Source organism: Podarcis raffonei, chromosome 15 (assembly GCF_027172205.1).
Source record: "Podarcis raffonei isolate rPodRaf1 chromosome 15, rPodRaf1.pri, whole genome shotgun sequence".
NCBI lineage: Eukaryota > Metazoa > Chordata > Lepidosauria > Squamata > Lacertidae > Podarcis > Podarcis raffonei.
The window spans coordinates 43,953,139-43,976,286 of NC_070616.1; the positions used below are offsets into that span (position 1 = coordinate 43,953,139).

General features: G+C 41.9%; 1 protein-coding gene across 12 annotated transcripts in view; it reads right to left on the reverse strand.

Annotated features, from left to right (window-relative positions):
• Positions 1 to 23,148, reverse strand: part of NSD3 (nuclear receptor binding SET domain protein 3) — an 87,273-nt gene that overhangs the window by 30,256 nt on the left and 33,869 nt on the right. For 2 of the 12 annotated variants that reach the window (XM_053367763.1, XM_053367761.1), the window contains exons 6-15: positions 21,742 to 22,254; positions 19,434 to 19,560; positions 14,666 to 14,766; positions 12,221 to 12,266; positions 11,633 to 11,734; positions 9,194 to 9,324; positions 8,452 to 8,580; positions 5,031 to 5,157; positions 4,329 to 4,526; positions 1,778 to 1,951 (exon numbers count right to left, since the gene is read on the reverse strand). In XM_053367763.1, coding sequence (XP_053223738.1) covers positions 1,778 to 1,951; positions 4,329 to 4,526; positions 5,031 to 5,157; positions 8,452 to 8,580; positions 9,194 to 9,324; positions 11,633 to 11,734; positions 12,221 to 12,266; positions 14,666 to 14,766; positions 19,434 to 19,560; positions 21,742 to 22,254 — 1,648 coding nt within the window. Of the gene's footprint in view, positions 1 to 525; positions 653 to 1,777; positions 1,952 to 4,328; positions 4,527 to 5,030; positions 5,158 to 8,451; positions 8,581 to 9,193; positions 9,325 to 11,632; positions 11,735 to 12,220; positions 12,267 to 13,054; positions 14,958 to 16,281; positions 16,453 to 19,429; positions 19,561 to 21,741; positions 22,255 to 23,148 lie in introns of those variants that run through there. The other 10 variants (XM_053367764.1, XM_053367762.1, XM_053367765.1 and 7 more) reach the window with 9 other exon arrangements.

Consider the following 23,148-nt stretch of genomic DNA (forward strand, 5'->3'; position numbering starts at 1 on the left):
CTTTCTGAACACTAAAAGAGCTGGAATCTAAAAACTACAAGTTTTGGAAAAGCTAGCAACAGCCAACCCATTTAAGAAGTTTTGATCTTGTATATTAGATATTTCTAGCTATTTTAAATTTGATCGCCTATCAGATGTATTTTTTTTTAAATCATGCTTGTAAATATGAAAGTGAAGTCAATCTTAAAGTTGGAGGGAAAGGTAGCTAAGAAGTAACCCCCAACCCCAACAGGTAAAAGGAAACTGAAGCAAACAACACTAGAGATATGCAAATAGTTTGTGCCCACAACTGTGACTCCATTGGCATGAAGACTGCTTAGGACAGTCACAACATGCTGAAAAGGAGTTAGATCCATTCACTCCAGATGTTGGAAATTATTTGGTTTTCTTACTGCTCCAAGGACCCCTGCTCAAGCTCAACACTCTAAAACTTACTGTTTCCCTCTGAGCCTTCAGGCGCCATTCCTCTGGAAAAAATTAAATTTATTTAAAGGGACATGAACTTTGTCTCCTGTTTACCTCCATGCCCTGTGTCAGCATCATTGCCTCTCCTGTATGTAATATATCCCAAGGAGGAAATGAAATAGTTATTTCCACCACATCTGTTTATGTTCTCTGTCTCTGTATGTCTCTCTCTCTCCCCTTCACCTGCCTTTACAAACAACATTCAGAAAAATAATTTTAATTGACATCTATTGATGAAACTTTGGGGAATCAAGCAGAAAGGGGTGCATTCTACCAGGCAATGCAGGTATATTCTTCTCATTTCAACAGGGCAAAGGTAGTTGCTGTCAGTACCTGTTAGATTCTAGTCCAGGCTTCCTCAACCTCGGCCCTCCAGATGTTTTTGGCCTACAACTTCCATTATCCCTAGCTAGCAGGACCAGTGGTCAGATATGATGGGAATTGTAGTCTCAAAACATCTGGAGGGCCGAGGCTGAGGAAGCCTGTTCTTGTCTAAATCACTGCCTGCATCCACTGAATACAATTTAAGAGTCACAGCTCAGTTATTCCCTCTTCCTAGAACTGACTTCCATAACTGCTCATGTGAAATTTACTACCACATTGCTGGTATACTACAATGCACTATACATAAGCTCATTTTACATCTATACAGCTAATCTTGCTGGGTTATCATTGACTAAAACAAGTAAATGACAAAGAACTTACTGTACAATCCTAGCCATGTTTACTCCCAGCAAAGTGTATGCAATTCTAGTCTCCATGCTTTAAATTGGTAAAATTTGTAAAGGAGGATTCAGAACTACTAGAATTAGAGAACAGAAGTCTCTTCCTACTTATATTTAGCTTAAAAAGTGGTGTTTCCTCTAACTCATATTTAAAAGTATTTCATGGTTGAAAAGGGACCTTTTTCTAATCTATGAATAACCCACCCACCTGCAGGATCAGTTTTGATTTACACGATGAACTGAACACATTCATGGCTGCCAAAAGTGACTGGAAAAGTCAGTATTAGAATTCCAGCCGCTGGCATCAGGGACTTTGCCACAGGCTCCCCCCACCCCACCTGGAAGCAGAAGGCACCACCTTGGTATCCTTCCTAACGTGTCTAAGAATGGGCACTAGCAGCTAAACGCCTGTAGAAAATTAATATGCTACATCCAATAGCCAAGGAGGAAACTTGAGAACAAAAATAATTCCCCCAGAGCAGAAGGGGTGGGAGTGGGGGTGTGGGGGTTCACAGTTCAGTTTTTAACAAAATCAAGGACTGAACACCAAAGATATAAACAGAGGAAGACAAAAAAACAGAGCTCACCTCTTGCACAAACGAAACAAAAGCCTACATTTACAGCTGATGAAGAGTGATTGCTCCTTTTGGAATGGTTACTACAGATGAGAATGTGGGATGACACAAACAAACTTCCTGCAGCAATACAGCCATCTCCCGAGTGATAGGCAATGGGGCATCTCAAACATCTCACCATGCGACCTGTTTAATATAAAATGGACCATAGGACAGTATGTTTAGAACATGGCTACAGACTTCAAAGTCTGCAATGAAGTTTTGATTTTCATTTGATATACCTAATAATGATGTAACAGTTTTCAAAAAGCAATGACATTTTGCATCCCTAGGGGTGCAACTCCACCCACACCCTGGGGAGAACCTGTTTTGGATAATCCTAACATGAGCCGTAAATGGGCACAGCCAAATTCATATTGGGATTATTCCATAGGAGTGCAGAAAAGATCTAGCACATCATATCATGCTCAGAGGTCAGGTTCCCAAGAACCTCAGCTTCCATAAATAAATAAAGACATTTTTAGTGCTCATGTCTATGAAGACAGCTTGAAACACCTGCTGCAAACTCAGAATCAGAGTAGATTTACTTACACACTTACACACACACACACACACCCCTGCAAAGTGAGGCTTTCGTGCCCTGAATCTGGCCTTCCACTCTCCCACATCTAGAAAAACTAGATGGCTGGGTTGTCAACACAGGGAGCAGTGAATACCACCAGTATTTCCCAAAGAATCTCTCTTTCACCTGCACATCAAAAGCACGGTAAAGACCCTTTCTGTCCACATGGCTCCACCGCTGCAAGAGTGAGGGCCATTAGCAGAAGAGTCAACCTTTTCTTTGCTTTGACTAATCTTGATGAGGCTGAGATTCCCCCCCCCCCCTTTCAACCTAAAAGAGCCTCAGTACACCAAAGTCTTGAGAGTCCCTATCTGACGTGCCTTTTTGTGGCTGAGAATTCATATGCTCTACAACAAGGGTGAGGAACAGAACCTGGCTGATGGGCTGGATCCTTATCTCTATGCCCCCCCCCCAATGTAAAGTATGACAGGTGGGCACACAGACAATCAGCTGACTGCTGGGACTTACACAGCCGTGTGGCACTTACCAAATCCTGGCAATCAGGTGATCATCTCTTGCAAAGGGCTGTGCAGGTGCTGCTGATTAACAGTGCGTGCAAACCCCCTTTGGTGCAGCTGTGCCTTCTCCTGTCCCACACCTGATGACATGTGTAGGGTTGGGGTCATGGCTTGGCCAAGATGGCCTGGTGGGCCTCATTAGGCCCATGAGCTGCAGGTTCCCCAGCCCTGCTCTATAGCTTATCTCAAATGTATTCTAGCTAACTCAGGCCTAATTCAATAAAGGCTGCTAGGAACGCTAATGGATGTTTGTTAGGCAGGTGTGTTTCTGTACCTCAACCCAATTGAGCAATCCTCCAGCTATCCCTTCTTCTTTAAGTGACAGCTCCACTTTTCTGCACGCACAGGGTACACAGATTGTTTTACACAAAAGCTATCAATAACCAAGCAAAATATAATGTCACTTCTTTTCACATCCTACTGTACAGGTTTTATGTCTGCTGTACCAAAAGGTCTCTGCAAATTCTGTTAAGTAACTGAAAATAAAATGAAACAAGCTCTGCTATACTTGTTGATGGCCTAATATTTGGCTTCTCTTGTTCACTGCCAACAGCAATGAAAAACAGCCAGAGGCCATCAAGACAGGTTAATACAGTAACTACTTCTCACTCCTTGGATAGAACCAGAACAGAAATATGGCCACCCGTATTAAGTGCCTGGCTGAGTTTCTTGCTGATATGATAACAATCTGAGACTAGCTCAGCATACCGGCATGTCTGGTGCACGAGCAGGAAAACATACAGATATTTTAAGTTGCATCAAACCTTCTCCATCCATTAGTGCAAGGAGTCTTACACTGGTGGACGGGTGTTTGAATGTTGCGCAAGAATCCAACACAACAGCTGGGATAGTGAAAACTTGTTACACAACAAGAAAACATTTCACCAGTGAAACAAATATGCTGCCAAGTGGCTTTGTGTGGCACTCAACTAAGTTTAACTCAAAACAGACCCACTGAAGTTAATGAGTATGACTAATATGTGCTGATCCACTTTCAGATCTTGGCAATGGGTTCCTCCATCACAAGCCAACTACAGGAATTGGTAGCCTCAATTCAAGGCCACCAACACCATTTTTTAATTATATAAAAGATTTCTGACCTGCCATTCATCACAGCATGAACGTCAAGGTATGATACACCAGGCTGCCCTTGTGCCATGGGAGAATAAAACAGCACATTCTCCAAGGGAATTCAAGGACCACAGGGAAGCCTTGTATCAGGATACCTGGGCCTGCATTATCAGGTTGCCTTAACGGCAGCTATGAAGAGTGTCCCTGATGCTGCTCTTCCTATTTCCAGGGTCAAGCTAAACAGGCTGAGTGGTAACTGCAGCAGTCTAAGCGCCTTGGGGTTGTTGCTGCAACACATCAGAGAGTCTGCAGTTTCCTGCTCTTCTCCAAAGACAACAAGTAAGAATCTTACCTTTGCTCGCTTTATGAATATCCTTCTCCATGGAGCAGGCAGTACAGCAGTGTTGGGGGCAACGGAATCCTCGGGACTCAAAAACAGCCGTAGCAAACTTGCGGATGCAGACCTCGTGATAAAATTTGCCACAGGCATTGACAGAGCAGCGTTTCACGTCTTTGCCAGGCAGCTTGCAGGAAAAGCATGTATGCTGTCCTTTAGAAAAGAGAAATAAAGAGGACCAGCCTAGGGTAAAACATTCTGAGAATATAAAACAAAGCAGCCATGACAGGTAGTAGCTGCCCTAGGTCTCTGTAGACTTCTTCAGACAGAGTGGATGGGAAAGGAAGACAACTGTATATTCCTGCCAGCTTTCTGAGGCTGAGAAAGCTGACCATGAAGGCGATTTCCCCCAGTTACTCAGTACGAATAGAAAGTGGGTGGCAAGGGGGGAAGCTGAGTTAATGGACGGTGGCTAGAAAAGAAGGAGCAAATTAGCCAAGATAGTGCCACAGAGCAAGATCCAGGCTGGGAAACCTGAATAGTTTAATGTGCTTTCACACACACACACACACACACACACACACACACACACACACGGGAAGCCAATATATTTGCTAGTGAACCCTCCAGGACAGGAACACAACAGCCAAGCTGAACAAGAGCCTCCAGAACTCCTACCAGGAGAATTCACAAGGTGGAAGTCATTCCCTCATTTACCATTTTTGCACTCCAGGCAGATGAACTTCCCATCAGGCTGTGAGCTCAATCCTAGGCATTCTGTATGGAAGACCCTGCAGCATTCTCCTTCACAGGACACCAGAGATTCACCAGAACTTTCACAAATCTTAAGAGAAAATAATGAATATGTGATCATAACAACCAGAGGTTTTAAATATTCAATGTAAGCAATCAGAGCTAAAGCTAAAAGAGGGGGACACCACACAACCCTGCAAGGTTCCATCACTGTCTAGCACAGGACTCTTCTACAGGTCATATTTTTTTGGTATGTCAAGAAGCACTGGTTGAAAAGTACTGGGCTGGTGTGACCAAGATTCTTCAGATGAAGTGGCTGGGCTAGCTAGATGGGAGGAGGCTTGAAGACCAACTGTTGGGGCCACCAGAAACAGGGAGCAGAGTAAGCCCATTTCAAGGCCCTACATTTGAAAGAAACTAGTCCTGCATTGCTGGAATAAGGCAGCCCCACGGTCAGGAGGTTGCAAGACACGAGGAGCACACCAAGGCAGAGGGCAACCCTCACAGATCCTTGCGACTCCGTTGGTGACCCTGGGTACTTTGCCCAAGTCAAATGGCAGACTCCAGAGCAGTAATGATGTCAAGAACCTGGTAACACTACTCTGCTTCAGCTCTATTCCTATCATTGGGTGAATGTGATCAAACCAATATTTTCTCCACTCTTTTAACAAACATTTATAAGGTGAAGTATGGTTTCTACTTGAGTAGAAACAGTGGCTTCAGATACCAGGTATCTGAAGAAGTGTGCATGCACACGAAAGCTCATACCAAGAACTAACTTAGTTGGTCTTTAAGGTGCTACTGGAAGGAAAAAAAAAATTGTTTTAAAATAATGCTGACCAGCCTTATAGGACTATTGTAAGGATTACTAAACTAAAGTAATTTGATCCCTTGAAGTTCACCATTAAAATGGTCTTTAAATACTGATTACTAGGGTAGCCGTCAATGTCAATGTAATGTAAGGATTCTGGTCTTCAACCCAGTTCTGTTTGATTCAAGTCTGCTGCTTTGCAGATTATGCCCAGGGCCCTTCAGATAAGGTTGCAATATCATGTTTTCTAAATGTCAAGTCTTCTAAAAAGTAGTGCCTGGCTAAGACCATTACCAATCTGAGATATATTAGGCTTATAGGCGAATCCCTTGACACCCTGCCATAACCTGCTTAGTCCTGGAGTCTTGCCTAATATTTCTACCCCTTCTACTGCCATTCACTCCCCATATTTTCCTTTCAGTGCACTGAATCCACTACAGTCTTATTCATTTCTTCTTCATCTCTTCTCACTGCTCCCACTTCTCAGCACCTGGTTGTATTCTAAATTAGTGGTGGATAGGACAGTCTATTTCCAGACCATGTCTATCCTGCATGTGTTCATTTGTAAGTCCTGTTTAGAATCCACAGGAAAATGCATATTTATATTTATTTTAAAATATACATCATTCTAAACATTTTATTCTAAGATACATATTTTAAACACATTTTAACACCTTTTTTGAGCAAAGAACATATCACAAAATTCAAAGAAGTGCTAAATTTGAAGGCTAATTATATTCCAATCCACCTATTAGTGCAGGAAATGTGTATCAGTTTGCATCCAAATTCACAAAAACTAAATTCCTCAAACATCCCTACTCTAGATATGACCTATCAGAGGTTATTCTCCCAATTCATGACTTTAAGGCTGCAAGCCTATACTCACTTACCTGGGAGTAAGCATCATTGAACTCAGTAGGACACTTAGTTTTGAGAGGGCACATGTAGGCATGTGCTTGAAAACTATCACAAATCTGTATTATATGTTGTAATCAGTGCAACCCCTAGTGACCTTTGGACAGAGCATTTAAAGGATAGTTTTGTCTCTGTCTAAGATACAACTACCAGGATCAAGGAAACTTAGAATCTTAGACTGTGTTCACATTATATTGTATCCTGCGGTTGCTGTTACCAAAGATGCCTATTGTGCTTGCCTCTTGGTATTTGCCAGCCTCCCTCAAGACAACCAGTGTTGGACTTGGGAGACCTGGAAGATTCAAATTTGAATCACCACTCAACCCTAGAGCTTACTGAGTGACCCTGGCCAGTTGCTGCTTCTCAGGCTCACAGAGAATAAAGAGAGAAAGAGGAGAACCACATGTGTCACCTTGAGCTCCTTGCAGGAAAGGTGGGGTATTTTATAGTCTCTCATTGATGCAGAGGACAATCTGATGACATGCGAGTGGGAATTGCTTTAGATTGTTAAGGGGTTTTTATCGCTGTTATAACAACAGCTACTTTTTTATCATTAGCAGAGTACCTGGATTTTTCAATGAGGTGAGCATTTTGACCTGTTTCCATTCTGTTAAAAATTGTTATGGTTGCTTAATTTTTGTTTCAGCATATGGTTATAACAACTAAATGTTTCCCCCCTAAAAAGGATGTGGATGATGATTACGATAATAATAGCAATAATGTGGAATTACAGAGTCAGTGCCCTCAAGCTTTCTGGATCTATAGAGATCTAAAATAAATGGGAATTCATTATGCACTGAACAGCTGTGATTCAGTTGCATTTTGGCCAGCACTAATGCAAAGTAGCCACTTTCTGCTTAATTTGCAAGCAAAAAAAGCAGGAAAGAACTTATCCTGGGCACTCAGAGTTACATAGTATCAGAAGCAAGGCTAATCCTTAATTTTGCCAGAGGTACGAATGCAGAGAAAATTAGCTGGAGGTATATTATGGGAAATGCAGTCAAAGGTATGTAACAAGGTTGAGAAGTACAGTGGTACCTCGGGTTACATACGCTTCAGGTTACATACGCTTCAGGTTGCAGACTCCGCTAACCCAGAAATAGTACCTCGGGTTAAGAACTTTGCTTCAGGATGAGAACAGAAATCGTGCTCCGGGCACGGAGGCAGCGGGAGGCCCCATTAGCTGAAGTGGTGCTTCAGGTTAAGAACAGTTTCAGGTTAAGAACGGACCTCTGGAATGAATTAAGTACTTAACCCGAGGTACCACTGTATTTCTTAACGAAGGCTTGAATCAGCTAAATAGCTTTCAAGTCCATGCTGGGATTTAAACATCATGTAGGTGTTTCCGTGCGCTGCTCTGGTTCGCCAGAAGTGGCTTAGTCATGCTGGGCACATGACCCGGAAGCTGTACACCGGCTCCCTCGGCCAATAAAGCGAGATGAGCAACGCAACCCCAGAGTCAGTCACGACTGGACCTAATGGTCAGGGGTCCCTTTACCTTTACCTAGCATGGTGCTGACCTTGAGTTGTCCAAAAGGTTTTAGCTGAAAGCAGTGCAGCTCAATCCTGTGGATTTTTACTCTGAAGTAAGTCTCACTCTTGCTCCTATGAGTGCATGTATAGGATTGCAGCCTTGATCCTGCCACACTTTTTATTTACCTGACATATTGTGTCTCTCTTACTTGTCCCAGAACCTCTTCTTGATAAACTTGAGTCCACGGATTGTACATCAGAAGCATCAGCATCTGCTGCAGCTGAAGGGCTGTCTGACTGTTTTCCAAAGCTACCCTAAAAGAAAAAGCCCACAGCCACTTATATTGCCAACTTTTTAAAAGGAATGCTACAAAAGATAAATGCCACTGATTGAAAGAGAAAACCATAATAATATGATAGACATTGAAATTTTCTATGAAATCTTCTCTCTTATTTTAGATCAACTCTATAGTATGTTCTGCCATTTCCAAATTTGTATCAATACAATGTGTAAATGAGGAAAACCTCACAGCCTTGGGGGGGGGGGACTGCACCAAAATCTGAAATAAGAAAAGCTGAATTGTGTGGTATGGAACTTAGCATCTTATTTTCAATAATTTAGTCTGCCAGTTGGAGGAAGCAAAAGGAGCAAAACTGAGTATTTTCACAACCATAGGACCTTGCTAAATGAATTAAGAGAGAGGGAGGAAAGGAGCAGTAGCTGAGATTCTGAGTAAGTTAATTGTTGTAGCTAGGATGTGTTCTGAATCTTTGAAATATGCAACTCTGTCCATAACACCAATCTACTCCCTACATTTCCCATTTTCAATGTAAAATGCTCTGACTAATCAAGGAGAAATTATGCACAGTTCACTATCATCAGTTATTTGCCCATTTCAAAGCACATCAAGAAATACAAAACATGTACCTGTGGATCATTAAGACCTCTCGAATCAGAGTCAGATGTATCTCTGTATGCTGAGCTAGTCAGTTCTACATCTGTTGAGGCACGACTCCTTTTCTTTAGAGGCTTACAAGAATCTGAAATCTCACTGGCACCTTGAATACAACATACTGGAATTAATCTTAAAAGATCTCTTAAATGTATTAAACACTGAAGGAGAAACTAAGGGGCTGGGTAGACAAATGCAGAGATGGAACTGACAAGACACTTAGTTTAAAAGCTTTTAAAATTGCAACTAGTCCACTAAGATAACTCCAATTCTTTGAAAGATTGTCACTCCAACCCATAGATCAGAGGTAGCCCCCAGGGTGCTCTGCAGGACTACATCTCCCCTCATTCATGACCACTGGTCATGCTGGTTGGACTGGATGAGAGTAGGGAATCCACAACATCTGGGAGGCACCATGGAGAAGAAGGGAGTAGCAGGGGGTGAGGGTGCTTTGTATAGTGTTTATTTCATTCATCCATAACCTGTCTTTAAATATGAAATATTTTCAAGGCTGCTTACAGTAGAAGCACTAAAACAGTAATAAAAACAACTGAAGTTGAATGCTATACAGCACGTAAAGGTCAGGGAAGAGGCAATGATGCTCAACCCTACAAAGCTAAACCCCACAAAACTAAAATTCAAAGCATGCTTTAAAAGGCAGCAAGAAAGGGGGGTTGAATAGTGTTATTTATAGATTTTTTTACCCTATTCTTCAGTAGGCTTTGGGGCAGTTTACACATATCAATGGCATATTGCTGTTATTATAATGATTATTTGTCACCTAGTACAAAATGTCTCAATGACTTGCATGATTTTTTTTAAGTGCATCATCAAATTTAAGAATAAAATAATACCATCCTCCCCTCCAAATAATATTTGCACAGAAACAGCAGTAAGAGTGGTAATCAGATTCCCTCAAATGCTTGGAGAAGACAGGCATCTTAACCTGGCACTGAAAGGATGTTCATGTTGGCATCAGAGGCCCTTGCCAGGAGAGAGCATTCCTTAAATGGTGGGGAGGGAGACAACAGAAAGAAGTATTCTGCCTTCTCACCACCCTCCGAACCTCTCTCAGAGGGGCCAGGGAAATGTTGGAACAGACCTATAGCTGTCACAGTGAGCCATCCTGGCAAGGATACTTTTTACACTTTCCGCAAATTGTCTGCTCTTATACACAAAAGGCTGCACCAGAAGCAATTATCACCACACACATTTTCCAGCTTATATTGAATTGACATCCTTTTGTTCATACGTAGTGTGATAGAGAAGACCAAGGTCATAACTATTTCAATGACAGTTATTGGGGACAGAGGAGCTGGAAATAATAAGTCTCGTCCCTGCCTTGCCACCAGTGACAAAGGCTAAAATCCATCACACTACTTGTTGTTGTTGTTTAGTCGTTTAGTCGTGTCCGACTCTTCGTGACCCCATGGACCAGAGCACGCCAGGCACATCTGTCCTCCACTACCTCCCGCAGCTTGGTCAAACTCATGCTGGTAACCTCGAAAACACTATCCAACCATCTCGTCCTCTGTCGCCCCCTTCTCCTTGTGCCCTCCATCTTTCCCAGCATCAGTGTCTTCTCCAGGGAGTCTTCTCTTCTCATGAGGTGGCCAAAGTACTGGAGCCTCAGCTTCACGATCTGTCCTTCCAGTGAGCACTCAGGGCTGATTTCATTAAGAATGGATGCGTTTGAGCTTCTTGCAGTCCATGGGACTCTCAAGAGTCTTCTCCAGCACCATAATTCAAAAGCATCAATTCTTCGGCGATCAGCCTTCTTAAGAAAGCCTACTTAAGAAAGCCTAAAGAATTTTTAAAAACTCTCTCACCCACCCCATTCCTCTGAAACAAGACCTCCGCACCAAATCAGCTTTCCATGTGACATGCAAGATGAGTGTTTGAGAAACACAAGCCCAAAGGCTTCTGAGGCTCATGGAACCAGCGACAAAGCTCTTTTGATTTGATTTAGTTCTTTTGATCCCTACCTGCCTGCCAAACTTTTCCTAGCTCTTGTAGGTCAGTGCAACAGATCCAATGCTACCAGACCTGATTGATCTAGCAGAAGGAGAGACAGGACCGCAGGGCCTATCCATCTACTCTGCTGAGAGACCACATCCATCAGGCTCTTCCCTCAACTGTCATCTATCCACAGCCATCCCATAAGGCGAGAGGGGGGGGGAGGACCTCTCTATGGGATCTGCTGAAAGATCGCCAACTCCTCTCCAAATTGTTCCATTCCAGCCAGTCATTACAAGAACATTCTTCTTTCCTTTTTTGTTCCACCCAATCCCTTTTGAGTTTCTGTCTTTTAGATTCTGAGCATTTCTTATATTTGGTTATGTTTTGGCCACTCTAGAAGCCTTTTTCGGCTGAACAGCATGTTAAAAATTCTTTAAATAATAAATAAATATTACCTCCAACATCAGAGGTAGGATGTCTCTGAATATCAGTTGCTGTGGGAATTTTAGATGGGCTTCTGGTCTTATCCAGGTGGGATCTTATGTTCACTGCATTAACTGTTAATGCAAGAGATTAAGAAGGAGTGTCCCTGCTTTTTTGCAAGCTTTTAAAAAGAACTTTAAAAGCATGCTGTTGTCCCTATGCTCAGGGACCTGGTTCATTCCCTTTTTATTTGATCTGGCTACCACTGGGCAGTAGGTGAATGAGCCAGTTGGCAAGCAAACTCTTATTGTGGCAAGCAATGACTTCAGACCAGGGCAAAGTCTGTGAATCCCAGTCCTATTTTCCTAGTAAGCGCTCCAATAATCTATAAAGTAGCATGGAAAAGGGGGACAAGAAGGACTTGAGGCAATGAAGTACAGTCCTACACTCCATTCAGATGTGCACATTGAAATATGCAAGAGGTGGTTAGGCAGGTGGTTGTTGGATGTGGGACTACAATGCCTACATGTATTACTTACATACACAACATGGAAGGCATAGATGAGTAAAAATGAAACAGGCTGTATACCAAGTTTGGGGTTATAAGCAGCACTACTCACCTTTCTGTAATCCAGTCTTCAGTGTTGTCTGTGGGACTGTTTCCACCTGTTTGGACAGGAAAACAAGCAATTAATAGAGGAATTTCCTGTTCCCTAGTATAACAGAGGAAATGAAACTTCAACGCAAGCAATTAGCAAAAGGGAAACTCATGTTGCCATCTCCACCCCCACCCCACCCCACCCCAGCAAGTCGTTTCTGATCCACCTCTTATGGAGATAAGTGACGCTGCCTTCTCTGAACTGGGTGATGAGGCGCCTCCCCTGAACTGTGTTTACTTCAAATCATTCACTTTGTGTACTTAGTGATGGAATGGCTTTATCTTTGGTCCAGGAATCAGGAGAGGGGGTTTAGCAGCCACTCCTTGGGCTACAGAAAACCCCTACAATGGCTAAGAAAAATAAAGAGAAACAGGACACTCTAGTTCCATGTGACGCTTAACTTACTGCCCCATTTTTTAAAAAAAGGCACTTCCACTCAGCAAGCACTTGAGCTTCTGAGGCCATGGGCTGCTCCTCTGTATAGAGTGCTGCAAAGGCAGAGCGAAGCAGGAGGCATTGCAGGCCTCTATACAGCAACATCAGCACAGTGCTTGGGCAGGCAAGTTGGCGACCTTGTGAAAGCACTTCATGGCCTCAAGTATCAGCGTCTTGGATCCTACATTGGAAGGCAAGCTTTCTTCCAGAGTACACCCAAGTTGTGAATTTGGTAGTTGCAAGCAGCTGCTTTCGCTAAGATCTTGCTTTTAGGCTAAAAATTACCACTTTAAATAAATAAATAAATAAATAAATAAATAAATAAATAAATAAATAAATAAATAAATCTACACAGGTTGGTTATATGTGCATGTAAGAAACACGTCTCATAGATATTTATTAAGGATTATTCTATAATTTTTTAAAAATATTTTATTTCGTTGTACAATGGATAAAAACATACAATAGAAGGATTTGTATAGGATACAATTGATAATACAAATATAAAATCTAAACAATCACTTGTATTTCACTACCACTCACTGCAACAGAATTAACATTGCATCTCTCATTTGTAATTAAAATTCCAGTTATAATTTTAAAACCGAAAGGATGCAGAAAAAATTTGGAAATTCACTGCAACAAAGCTCGACCCTGGGAAACAAATATGGTTGCAGAATCCTAAGGTATCAGGACGCCTTTCTCAACATATATCACATCCAAGCTTATGCATTACAGTGCATCTCTGACCATTAAGTTTTGCTGGCCATATGCTCTTCCTGAAAAACATGAGTACAATATACTATGTTGTCTTAATTAGCTACATAGTATAAAGCAAGCAAGACTACTTGGGGAACAATGGCATGTGGTTCTTGTACCATGGTTAATTAAAAATATATAAATTACTACAGCTTCATATTTAAAAAGGGAAACCGCAACAATTGATGCCAAGAGTTATATATGCTATTTCCCAATATTTAATATTCACTTTAGGAAAAAAGTTGCACTGAAGTCATAGTCCTTTAACTTCCACCATTTTGGAAATCCAACAAGAGAAATGTTGAACAGGGCAGCAACAGAGTGGATATTTAAATAGAACGGTGATGATGTATTTTCAAGACTTTCAGCTAACCAAGAAATCATGTGCAACACGCTTAAAGTTTATTAGAATTGTAATTGCAAGAAATGTTCCCCCCCCCCAACATTACTTGGCCCTTGCAATAATCGTGTTAGAGAATCTTTATTACATAGTGTATATGGTTCAAGGTGGGTTGCCCTTAAATTTAAAATGGGAGCATACTGAAACAGTTGAAACAGTGACAATAACCTTCTTGAGACCTGCAAAATCCATATATCGCATGGGTGGTATGCAACTTGCCTATTCCTCTTCACTTACAACTGGCTAGTTTCAAAAGCAGTATCCTTAAAAAGGAATGCCCTGTACATGTTGGTTCTACTTAAAGGACAAAACGAAATCAACCCATCATGATGCTCTTCCCCTTCTGCTAACATAAAAGGCTATAGCCTTTAAATAATGATTATGCTAATAGTAAATTTTCAAGAGTAACCAAACAAATCCATCTAGCTTTTCTTTGAAAACAAACTAAAACCTCAGTATAAACCAGCAGCTAAACCAAGGGTAAGACAAGAAAGAAGCTGGTAGCATTTCCAGAGAAAACACTGAAACATAAAATCACTATGCTTGTAACAGAAACAGCCAAAGTAAACGTATCAGCTCATGAAGAGGTCACTGTGTTCCCATTTATCCAAAGTGTGATTGATGCTGAAAAGGGATATCAGTTAACAGCAATATTTACTGAGGGAAAGGATCTCAGGAGGGGAAGTCCAAAAGCAAACCCAATGGGGGATATAGAGGGGCAGGTGGGTAGGTAGAAATAAAAAGGCATCAGTATTAAGCCACAGAAAGTATGTATACAGTATATTTTAACTCTCTACATGGAGGAAGCCAACCTGCTCCTTTTTGATCTTCTTCTTTGGCACAACTTCAGTGGATTTCTCAGACTCTGAGCGAGTTCGTATTGATCTTCTCTGTTGCTTCTTTTCTACAGAACCTGAGGGAACAGAATGGTTTCCATTACAGGAGTCTCTCTCTCTCTCTCTCTCTGCTCTCTTTCCTCAATGAGGGATGACGTTCAATAGCAAAGTCCTGATTTCTCTACATTCTTCTTTGAGTGCATAGACTTTAATCTGCCAGCTGGCGTTCTGGCTGCAGGCAATACATCTCAGTGCTTCAGGGAGAGTCCTGAGTTCGGGAAAAGACCAGCTTTAATATGAAGATAAAGGGGAAGTCTAGAATTCAAAGTATTAAGAAGGGGTGACTTTTCATGTTCAGAACCTTTAAAATCAACCAGGAACTTGCTTACATGTCATAGGTTACCAACCACACCAAGGACACAAATATGTTCTGAATTTTATTTTCAAAGTATTTGCCTATGTAGGCAATATTTTGCACGTCTTTAAAAGAACATCTTATTCCTCTCTCTGCCTGAATCTAAGAAGGGGATGGAACCCTAAAGCCTCCATATGTTGCTGGACAACAACTTCCTTCTTCCCTGAATGTTGGCCATCAGAAGTGGCTGGTGAGATGCAATGTTCAGCAAAACATGGAACCCACAACTTCCCCAATTCCTGTCCTGCCAGGTTTAGTCATTGTACAACATATAATATTCTAGTGCAATATTTTGGGCACTTTAGAGTAAGTCAAAGATGAGAAACAAAGAACTTTTATGCATTCTCCAAGCATGGGGCTGTTCATTCAAGACATGGAACCCAAGCTCAGTATCAATAAGGGCAATTAGGGTACTCAAAGCCATCAAAGAACCTGTGCTGCTCAGCAAATGAAAACCGCAATTCACTCAAAAGGGCTTAAAATCATTGAGAGCAAAAGTTACATTTAAGAATCCTGGGGAAAACTTTAACAGGCAACAACTTTTGATACCTATCAAGGGGCTGAAATAGACAGACTCAAAAGAGATTTATTGTCAGCGCCCAATTTCTAGAAGGAGCTATACTAGAAGACCAATTGCCTGAAAGTCATGTGGCCCCCAATCAATGATACACAAGAATGGCATCCTGAACCTGCTCAGATGCATCAATTACTTCACATACTCTGGAAAGATCTGTGTCTTCATAAGCCAGTTTGTTTTAAAACATGGGTTAGTAGTGAACATGGCTGCCATGGCATGCCCTGCATGGCTTGCTTCTGTGGGTGCTGCGAGAAACAAAAACAAGGCATGGCATAACTTCTTGTGTCATGTGAATGCAACTCTGATTTGTTTGTTTCAAGCATGCCATGAATGTTAAGCCAGAAACAAGTGAAAAACAAAATTTTAGCTTATTTCTGGCTTAACACTTGTGTTTCTTTTTTAAAAAACTATGATTCAGGTTTGCAGAACACAAGAAGCCACACTATCTGAAGGAGGCTATGCTGCAGGATTAATCCATGGTTTAAAACAAATTATGGCTTAGCACGGCATGTGAATCAGCTGTATGAATATGAGGAGACAGGCAGAGCCTCATTTCTAAGCATTTTGAAAGACACATGTGAAAACTTAGAATGTGCTTACCTGTGGATTATCCTCCTACTTGTTCACCAGGCAGTGGTCCATGGCCATTGGGCGCAGAGGCAGCAGAAAGACTGGCTCTAGGGAGGAGCCTCTTAGTCCAAACCCCGCAGAGTCTTTCTTTTAAAAGAACCTGCCTCCTAGTGGACAGAGATCCCCCCAAGGTCTGGACCAATGAATGGTGACAAATAGGGAAAATAAAGCATCTTGGAAATGAGTGATATTCAAATACTATAGAATTCTGTTGGTGCTGTGACCCTCACAGAATATACCAAAGGGCTCCCCCCCCCCAATAAACAAACACAGTTGTGTCACATAAGTAAAGAAAAATCCACTGGGAGCATCATTTGTTTGCACAATGCAAGTAAAAATGACTAGAAGCATTGTGAGAATACAACTGCACTCCTGCACAACTCCCATTCATTTCAAAGAGGGCATTGGGTTGAGTGTACTTAAAATGATTAAGGCCTTATTCAAACACATCTAAAATACTGAAAATGATTAAGGCCTTATTCAAACTCATCTAAAATACTGAAAATGATTAAGGCCTTATTCAAACTCATCTAAAATTCAAGCTCATCTAAAATACCAGATTCAGATCTGATGTGCTTCACTGACAAATGCTTAAGACATGACATTAAACATATGATCACATTGGAGTCTGAGTAGGAGTAGGTTGGAGGTTTTTTCCATTTGTAAAAGGTCAGCCTATGTTTGGTTTACCCATCAGTCCATCTGTTTATGTGGTACACTGCTATTTCCTCTTCTGGCTGGATATGCAGAGGCATTGAGAAACATTTCTTCCCACATAAAGGAACACATACCAGTAGCAGCAAACAAAATGTTTCACATGCATGAGGCCTAAAGTTCAATCACCAATACATCCAGTTAAAAGTTTTGGCCAGGAGTGTGCACAGGATAAGAACTCTGACCTAGTCAGGGTTGGACTTTACAGAGATAACCAGGTCATTGGTCTGCCTCTGTATTAGGCAATTCCTTGTAACTGCTCCCAGAGCCTTCCAAGTAGTATTACCCTACATCAAACTCTGAGATGTGTTTTGAAAATGCAAGATATTGGCTAAAATTCCTTTCCTGTGTTAAGATAATAATGGGAACATTAAACCAAAATCCGTAAACCCCTCTAACTGTATGACTCTAGCCTTTTAAAGATAATTCACAAATACTACTTAAAATTCAAGACCAAATTAAACACAGTAGATTTTCTATTGTGCTAACCTAGACAGAATTAATGGCTAAGAGGGATTTACCGTATTTTTCGCCCTATAGGACGCACTTTTTCCCCTCCAAAAATGAAGGGGAAATCTGTGTGCGTCCTACGGGGCAAATACAGGCTTTCGCTGAAGCTTGGAGAGCGAGAGGGGTCGGTGCACACCGACCCCTCTTGCTCTCCATGCTTCAGGAAGCTATCAGCAAGCCTGGGGAGCCCGTGGGAGTTCCCGCAGGGCTCCCTAGGCTGCGGATAGCAGCCTGCCGCCCGGCGCGCCCTGAAGCAGAGCGCCCCGCGCGCCGGGCAGACATTGGCCAGCCCCACAAGCTCGGGGGACAGCGGGGAGGTACAGCGCCGCCATCCCGCTGTTCCCCGACCTGGTTTAGAGGCTGGCGCTGGGGAGAAGCGCGCTTCTCCCCAGCGCCAGCCCCACAAGCTCGGGGGACAGCGGGGAGGTGGAGCGCGGCCATACCGCTGTTCCCCGACCTGGTTTGGTTTCCCCGACCTGGTTTTGGGGGGGAAATAAAGGGAAATTTCCCCCCTTTATTTCCCCCCCAAAAAACTAGGTGCGTCCTATGGGACGGAGCGTCCTATGGGACGAAAAATACAGTATATATGAATCTGCACCTGCTCCTACAAATAATGTACTAAATAAAAAATGAGATTTTAAATGCACAACTGCCGTCCTGTGAAACAGTTTTAGGATCCAGAATGTGCTATGACATTTAGGAAGTTTGGGGTGGGGAATTCATGGTACCAATCAGTACCAGAGTGCAAGATGAGCCTAAAAGGAGAAGCATCATGCAATGAAGTGCTGGGGTAGCTGACTTGGTGTCTCCACATCTTGTTGGACTACAGCTCCCATCATACCTGGCCCTGCTGTCTGGGGTTGATGGGAGATGTAGTCCAACAATGTCTGAAGAGCATCACCTTAGCTACCCCTAGAATGGTGGATAGTGTGTTAGATTTGGACTGGGGAGGCCAAAGTTCAAATCCCCATAAAGTCAAAGTGTGAGCTCAAAGTGTGCCTTGGGTCACTGAGCATCTTTTAACTTAACGAACCTCACAGGGAAAACAAACAGTTTTGCAGCATTGTTTAAAAGACTAACAGATTTATGTCATAAGTGTTTGTGGACTGGAGTACAGTGGTACCTTGGGTTATGAATACGGCAAACACGGAAGTGTATATTTCCAGGTTTTGTCGCGTACGCATGTACAGAAATGATCTGTGTGCTTCGCGCATGCGCAGAAATACTCTATCGCACCGTGCACAGAAGCGCTGTATCGTGCTGTGCGCATGCACAGAAGCGGCACCTCTTGTTGTGGACTTTTCGGGTTGTGCACGGACTCCTGGAATGAATTAAGTTTGTATCCGGAGGGTCCACTGTACCCAGAAATCAGTTTGTATTTAAGATGCTGCAAGACACATTGCTGTCGTAACAACAACAACAACTTATTTATAGCCTGCCCATCTGGTTGGGTTTCCCCAGCCACTCTGGGCAGCTCCCAACAGAATTAAAAGCACAATAAAACATCAAAACAACTACAACATAATACTATGGCTTCCCCCTCTGAATTCCCCTGCAACCTCACAGGGATGTTGTGTATGTAAAAATGGGGAAGTCTTGAGTAAGATTATCAGTCTCTAAGAGACAAACAAGTAACAAAATGTTTCCGTCAGTTTTCTGTGTTCTGTAAGTTTAAGAGTTTATGACTAAAATGAGAATTCCTGCATTGCTTAAACTGCTGCAGCATAACGACCTCACAGCCCACCACCCCAAAATAATTTTTCAATGAAGCTTTGCATAATGCATTAGCCAGTTTTACATAGTAAAGTGATACTTCTGACTGCTGTATTCTGAAGACTACCCCAATGGAGGTGGTTTGATTTACTGGATATAACCCAGGAGTTGCAAACTTTACCTACTTGCCAACCCAGAAGATGTTTCGGGAGAAGGTGCACTTTGTGAGGATGCTCTTTCATTTCGCTGGTTTGAGACAGAAGTGAGTTTGTCTTGCCCCTTGATGATTATTTCAGGTTTGTTTCCTATACCCTGTTATGAATAGAAAAGATCGAGTTAGTAACTACTGAATTAGTCCTTTGGGTTAACTGCTGCATCTATGAAAAAAACACTTTCAACTGCTCAGTTATAAACTTTCTATTTAAACTGAATGCCTCCAAAGTGGGAGAATAATCCTATATGCCGCAGAACTGTGCTAAGGGTAGAGAATGCCAAGGCTTTTCCAAAAAATAGTGAGGGAAGTAGGATGTCCAGCAACTCTGCTTTCTCAAATAGCCAACAGCTAGACAGTTTGTGCAAGATTCTAATCCTCAGAATAGTTTCAGTCGCAGAAGCTGGCACTGCACACAAACTAAGTGGGGAGGGGTATGCATGCTACTGGTGCTGCCAAGCGTCTCACAGACTTCACAGTTTTCCTGACCTGACTTTTAGCATTCATCCTAGGAGGCTAGGCTGGGAGTATGAACAGGAAACATCAGAAAGTGTGATGATGTGAAGTGAGAAGGGTTTTTTGTTTTGTTTTTTTAAAGGAGACTGGGCAGAGTACCCCCACAAGTTTACTTTCTCATCTGCTGCTTGTGAGAGCTAGGCCCATAATAACTGCCTTGCAATAAGAGACCAAATATATTATTTCCAGTATATGTTCAATGCCAATCAAATTCCTCTGGAAAACACACACACACACACACACACACAGGGTTCGGTTCTTAGCACCCAATATTCAACGGATGCCTTTGTGCAGAGGAAGTCAAGAGCCAAACATGTTACATTTTTAAGCAATGTAGTGAACATCCACTTTGCCACACAGGCCCAGTTCAGATGTCACAAACGTAGGGATCAATTATGAACTATAGCTTCATGCACTCCCCTTTCCTCTCACATTGCAAGTTCCTCCTCCACTTCCCTAACCAAAGCTCCCTGTGATGTCAAAATTGGTACATATAGTTAACACCTTGCTTCCAAACCATTGTTTAAAATTATGGTTTGAAGTGAATGTGCAAGTCATAATATGTAAAGCAAGTTGCTAACCATACTTGGCCACTTCAGATGCCATGGCAAACTATGATAAAAGAAGGAAAGCAAGTGAAAGAGAAAAATACTAGCATGTTCATCAGTCTCTAAAACCATGGCTTGGCTGATTTGAATTAATGATGTCTGAAGTGGGCCATTGTTTACCAACACCTAATGACAACCTGCAGTCCCAGAATGGCAGAATCATAGAGCTGGAAGGGACCACAACGGTAATCTAGTCCAACCTCCTGCAATGCAAGAATCTTTTTGCTCAACATGGGGCTCAAACCCATGACCCTTAGACTAAGAGTCACAAGCTTTACCAATGGAGCTATCCTTCACACAAATCGAATGAAATCAAATGAAATGAAATTAAGAAAATCTATTGCTATGCCATCTCTCTCTAACTAATCATCAGGAGTCAACAAATTCACTTTATTAGCTTGACAGCAGTGAATAAACTTTCTAATCCAACAAAACAAAATTAGCACAATTTCAGGGATAAAATCCTGCTGCTTTCGAAGTTGGGAGGAGGGAAGTCAGAGTAAAGTACAATCTTTGCCGAGCTAGCAAGATCATCTATAATTTGTGAACACCTACTTGTTAGTTACAAAGCAAAGACACAAGCTAACCCAAAGCAGTCTAAACACTTGTTTGATTTAAGACTGTAATATAACAGTAAACAAGCAATTTAAATATCATTACAGAAAATTAATTTAAATTATCTTGATTTTCTGAAACTAGGAAGGATTGGGTCACAGACTTCTTGTTTTGCTGAAGACCACAAGCATATATTGCTTTGGGGTTTTTTGTTTTTGTGCGCTGCTGGCAGTGTTTCATAGGGACTAATAGCAGTATAATATTTCACATGTATAAGAGATGATGACAATGATGATGTTATTTTGATTAACATTTACAATTGGGTGTGGAAGAAGAGCTGCTGATTTTCTGGGCATCACCTGCTAGCTCAAACTGAACAACTCTCACAAAAGGTACCTGATTTCACATTACATTTCAGTCCAGAAATCAGGCTTAGCAAGCATGGGATAATGAAACCCCCAACATTTTAAGACTAAAGAATTCACCCAAATATTTTACACAAGCTTGCAAATACCACATTCTGAGACAAAAGTGAGCAGACAAGAATAAACCTTTTAATTCATTGCACATTTATGCCCTTTCAATAAATATTTATGCCGTTACCTTGGTAGAGTAAACAAACTGATCAATGAACTTTCCATTCCCAGCAGCATTCTGTAGAGCAAACACTTGTTCAATTTTAACAACTGGAGACATATTACATTTCTGAAGGTCCAAAGTTCCCTGGTGCATGGTGATGGATGCTGGCAAGGATTTTCTGGCTGCAGCCGTTTTCCATGCTATTTTAACAGGAGGGGGCTCTTCATCCACACTTGACTGCCTTCTCTGACTATTCCTCTGGACTTCAGTATTGGATGGAGAGGACACGGCCAACACCTCACTGGTGTGTTCTGGCTGTGCATTAGGCGATGGTTTAGACCTACGGGTTTTCTTCACCTCTGTCTTCGGCGCACCAGTCCTCTTGGCTTTTGACAAAGCCTCTTCTGGCTCTTTATCTATATAGATGAAGGTATATTGCTCCGTCCTCTCTTCTCGAGTCATTTTCAGTGCTTCCTCAGCATGAGCAATGCCAATATCCCATTGTGCACGTTCTCTCTGTGGCCTTGGTTTCCGAATCTTTAAAATAAAGGAGATAGGGTTATTGCATTTACTCATTTTCACCTAGAAAGCATGCCTAATTGCTCTTGTTTTGTTTGTTACAACTGAATCTGTCAGTGCTAACAGGATAGCACGAAGTGGGAAACATTAGAAGGAAATGTTCAAAATGCACTACAAGCATCTAAAGTATTCAGACCTCAAAATACCCATTGTGCCCCTCTCATACTAGTGGACTGACCCAAGTACCCAGAACTCCCTATACTTTTGATAACATCCCTGATTGGAAACATATCCACTTCAATATATTAGATAAAACTATAAGTCAGTGTTGCTGCTGAATAGGGTAGGCAGCATGAGTTTTCAAAACTTAAGTTTAAGGAATAGTCTGGGAAGGCTGAATCTAGGCTGTACCTACAATGAGGTACAAAGGCTGTACCTTTAAACCATCCCCACACCACCCTGCTAAATCTCCTCCCTGACATACCCAAATCACAACTGCCTTCATTAAATTATTGTGAAATTACTCAAGCAGACAGATGGAAGGTGCATCCATATGGCTTTTAATTTTTAAAAAGCTACATATGGAATGTGCACCAGTAAAATTAACTTTAAAGGAAACAGCAAATGTTGTAGATTTTTTAATGGTATTTTGTATGTAATACAATACAAATGGCAAACTATGTATGTTGAGCCACAGCTGATGTAGGGCTTGAGACCAGGTGAGCCAGGGCTGACCATCACCATATCCATGTCTTCCTATTTCCTTTGCCTTAAGGGCTGCTGGCACTATTCCTGGCTCCTCTTCCCTGAGACAGCAAGGCCATGGAGCAATTTGCAAGCCCTGTAAAAAACTGGCTGCCAAGGCATAAACAGGAAAACAACATCAATCTGAATCTGTCCCAACAATTATCC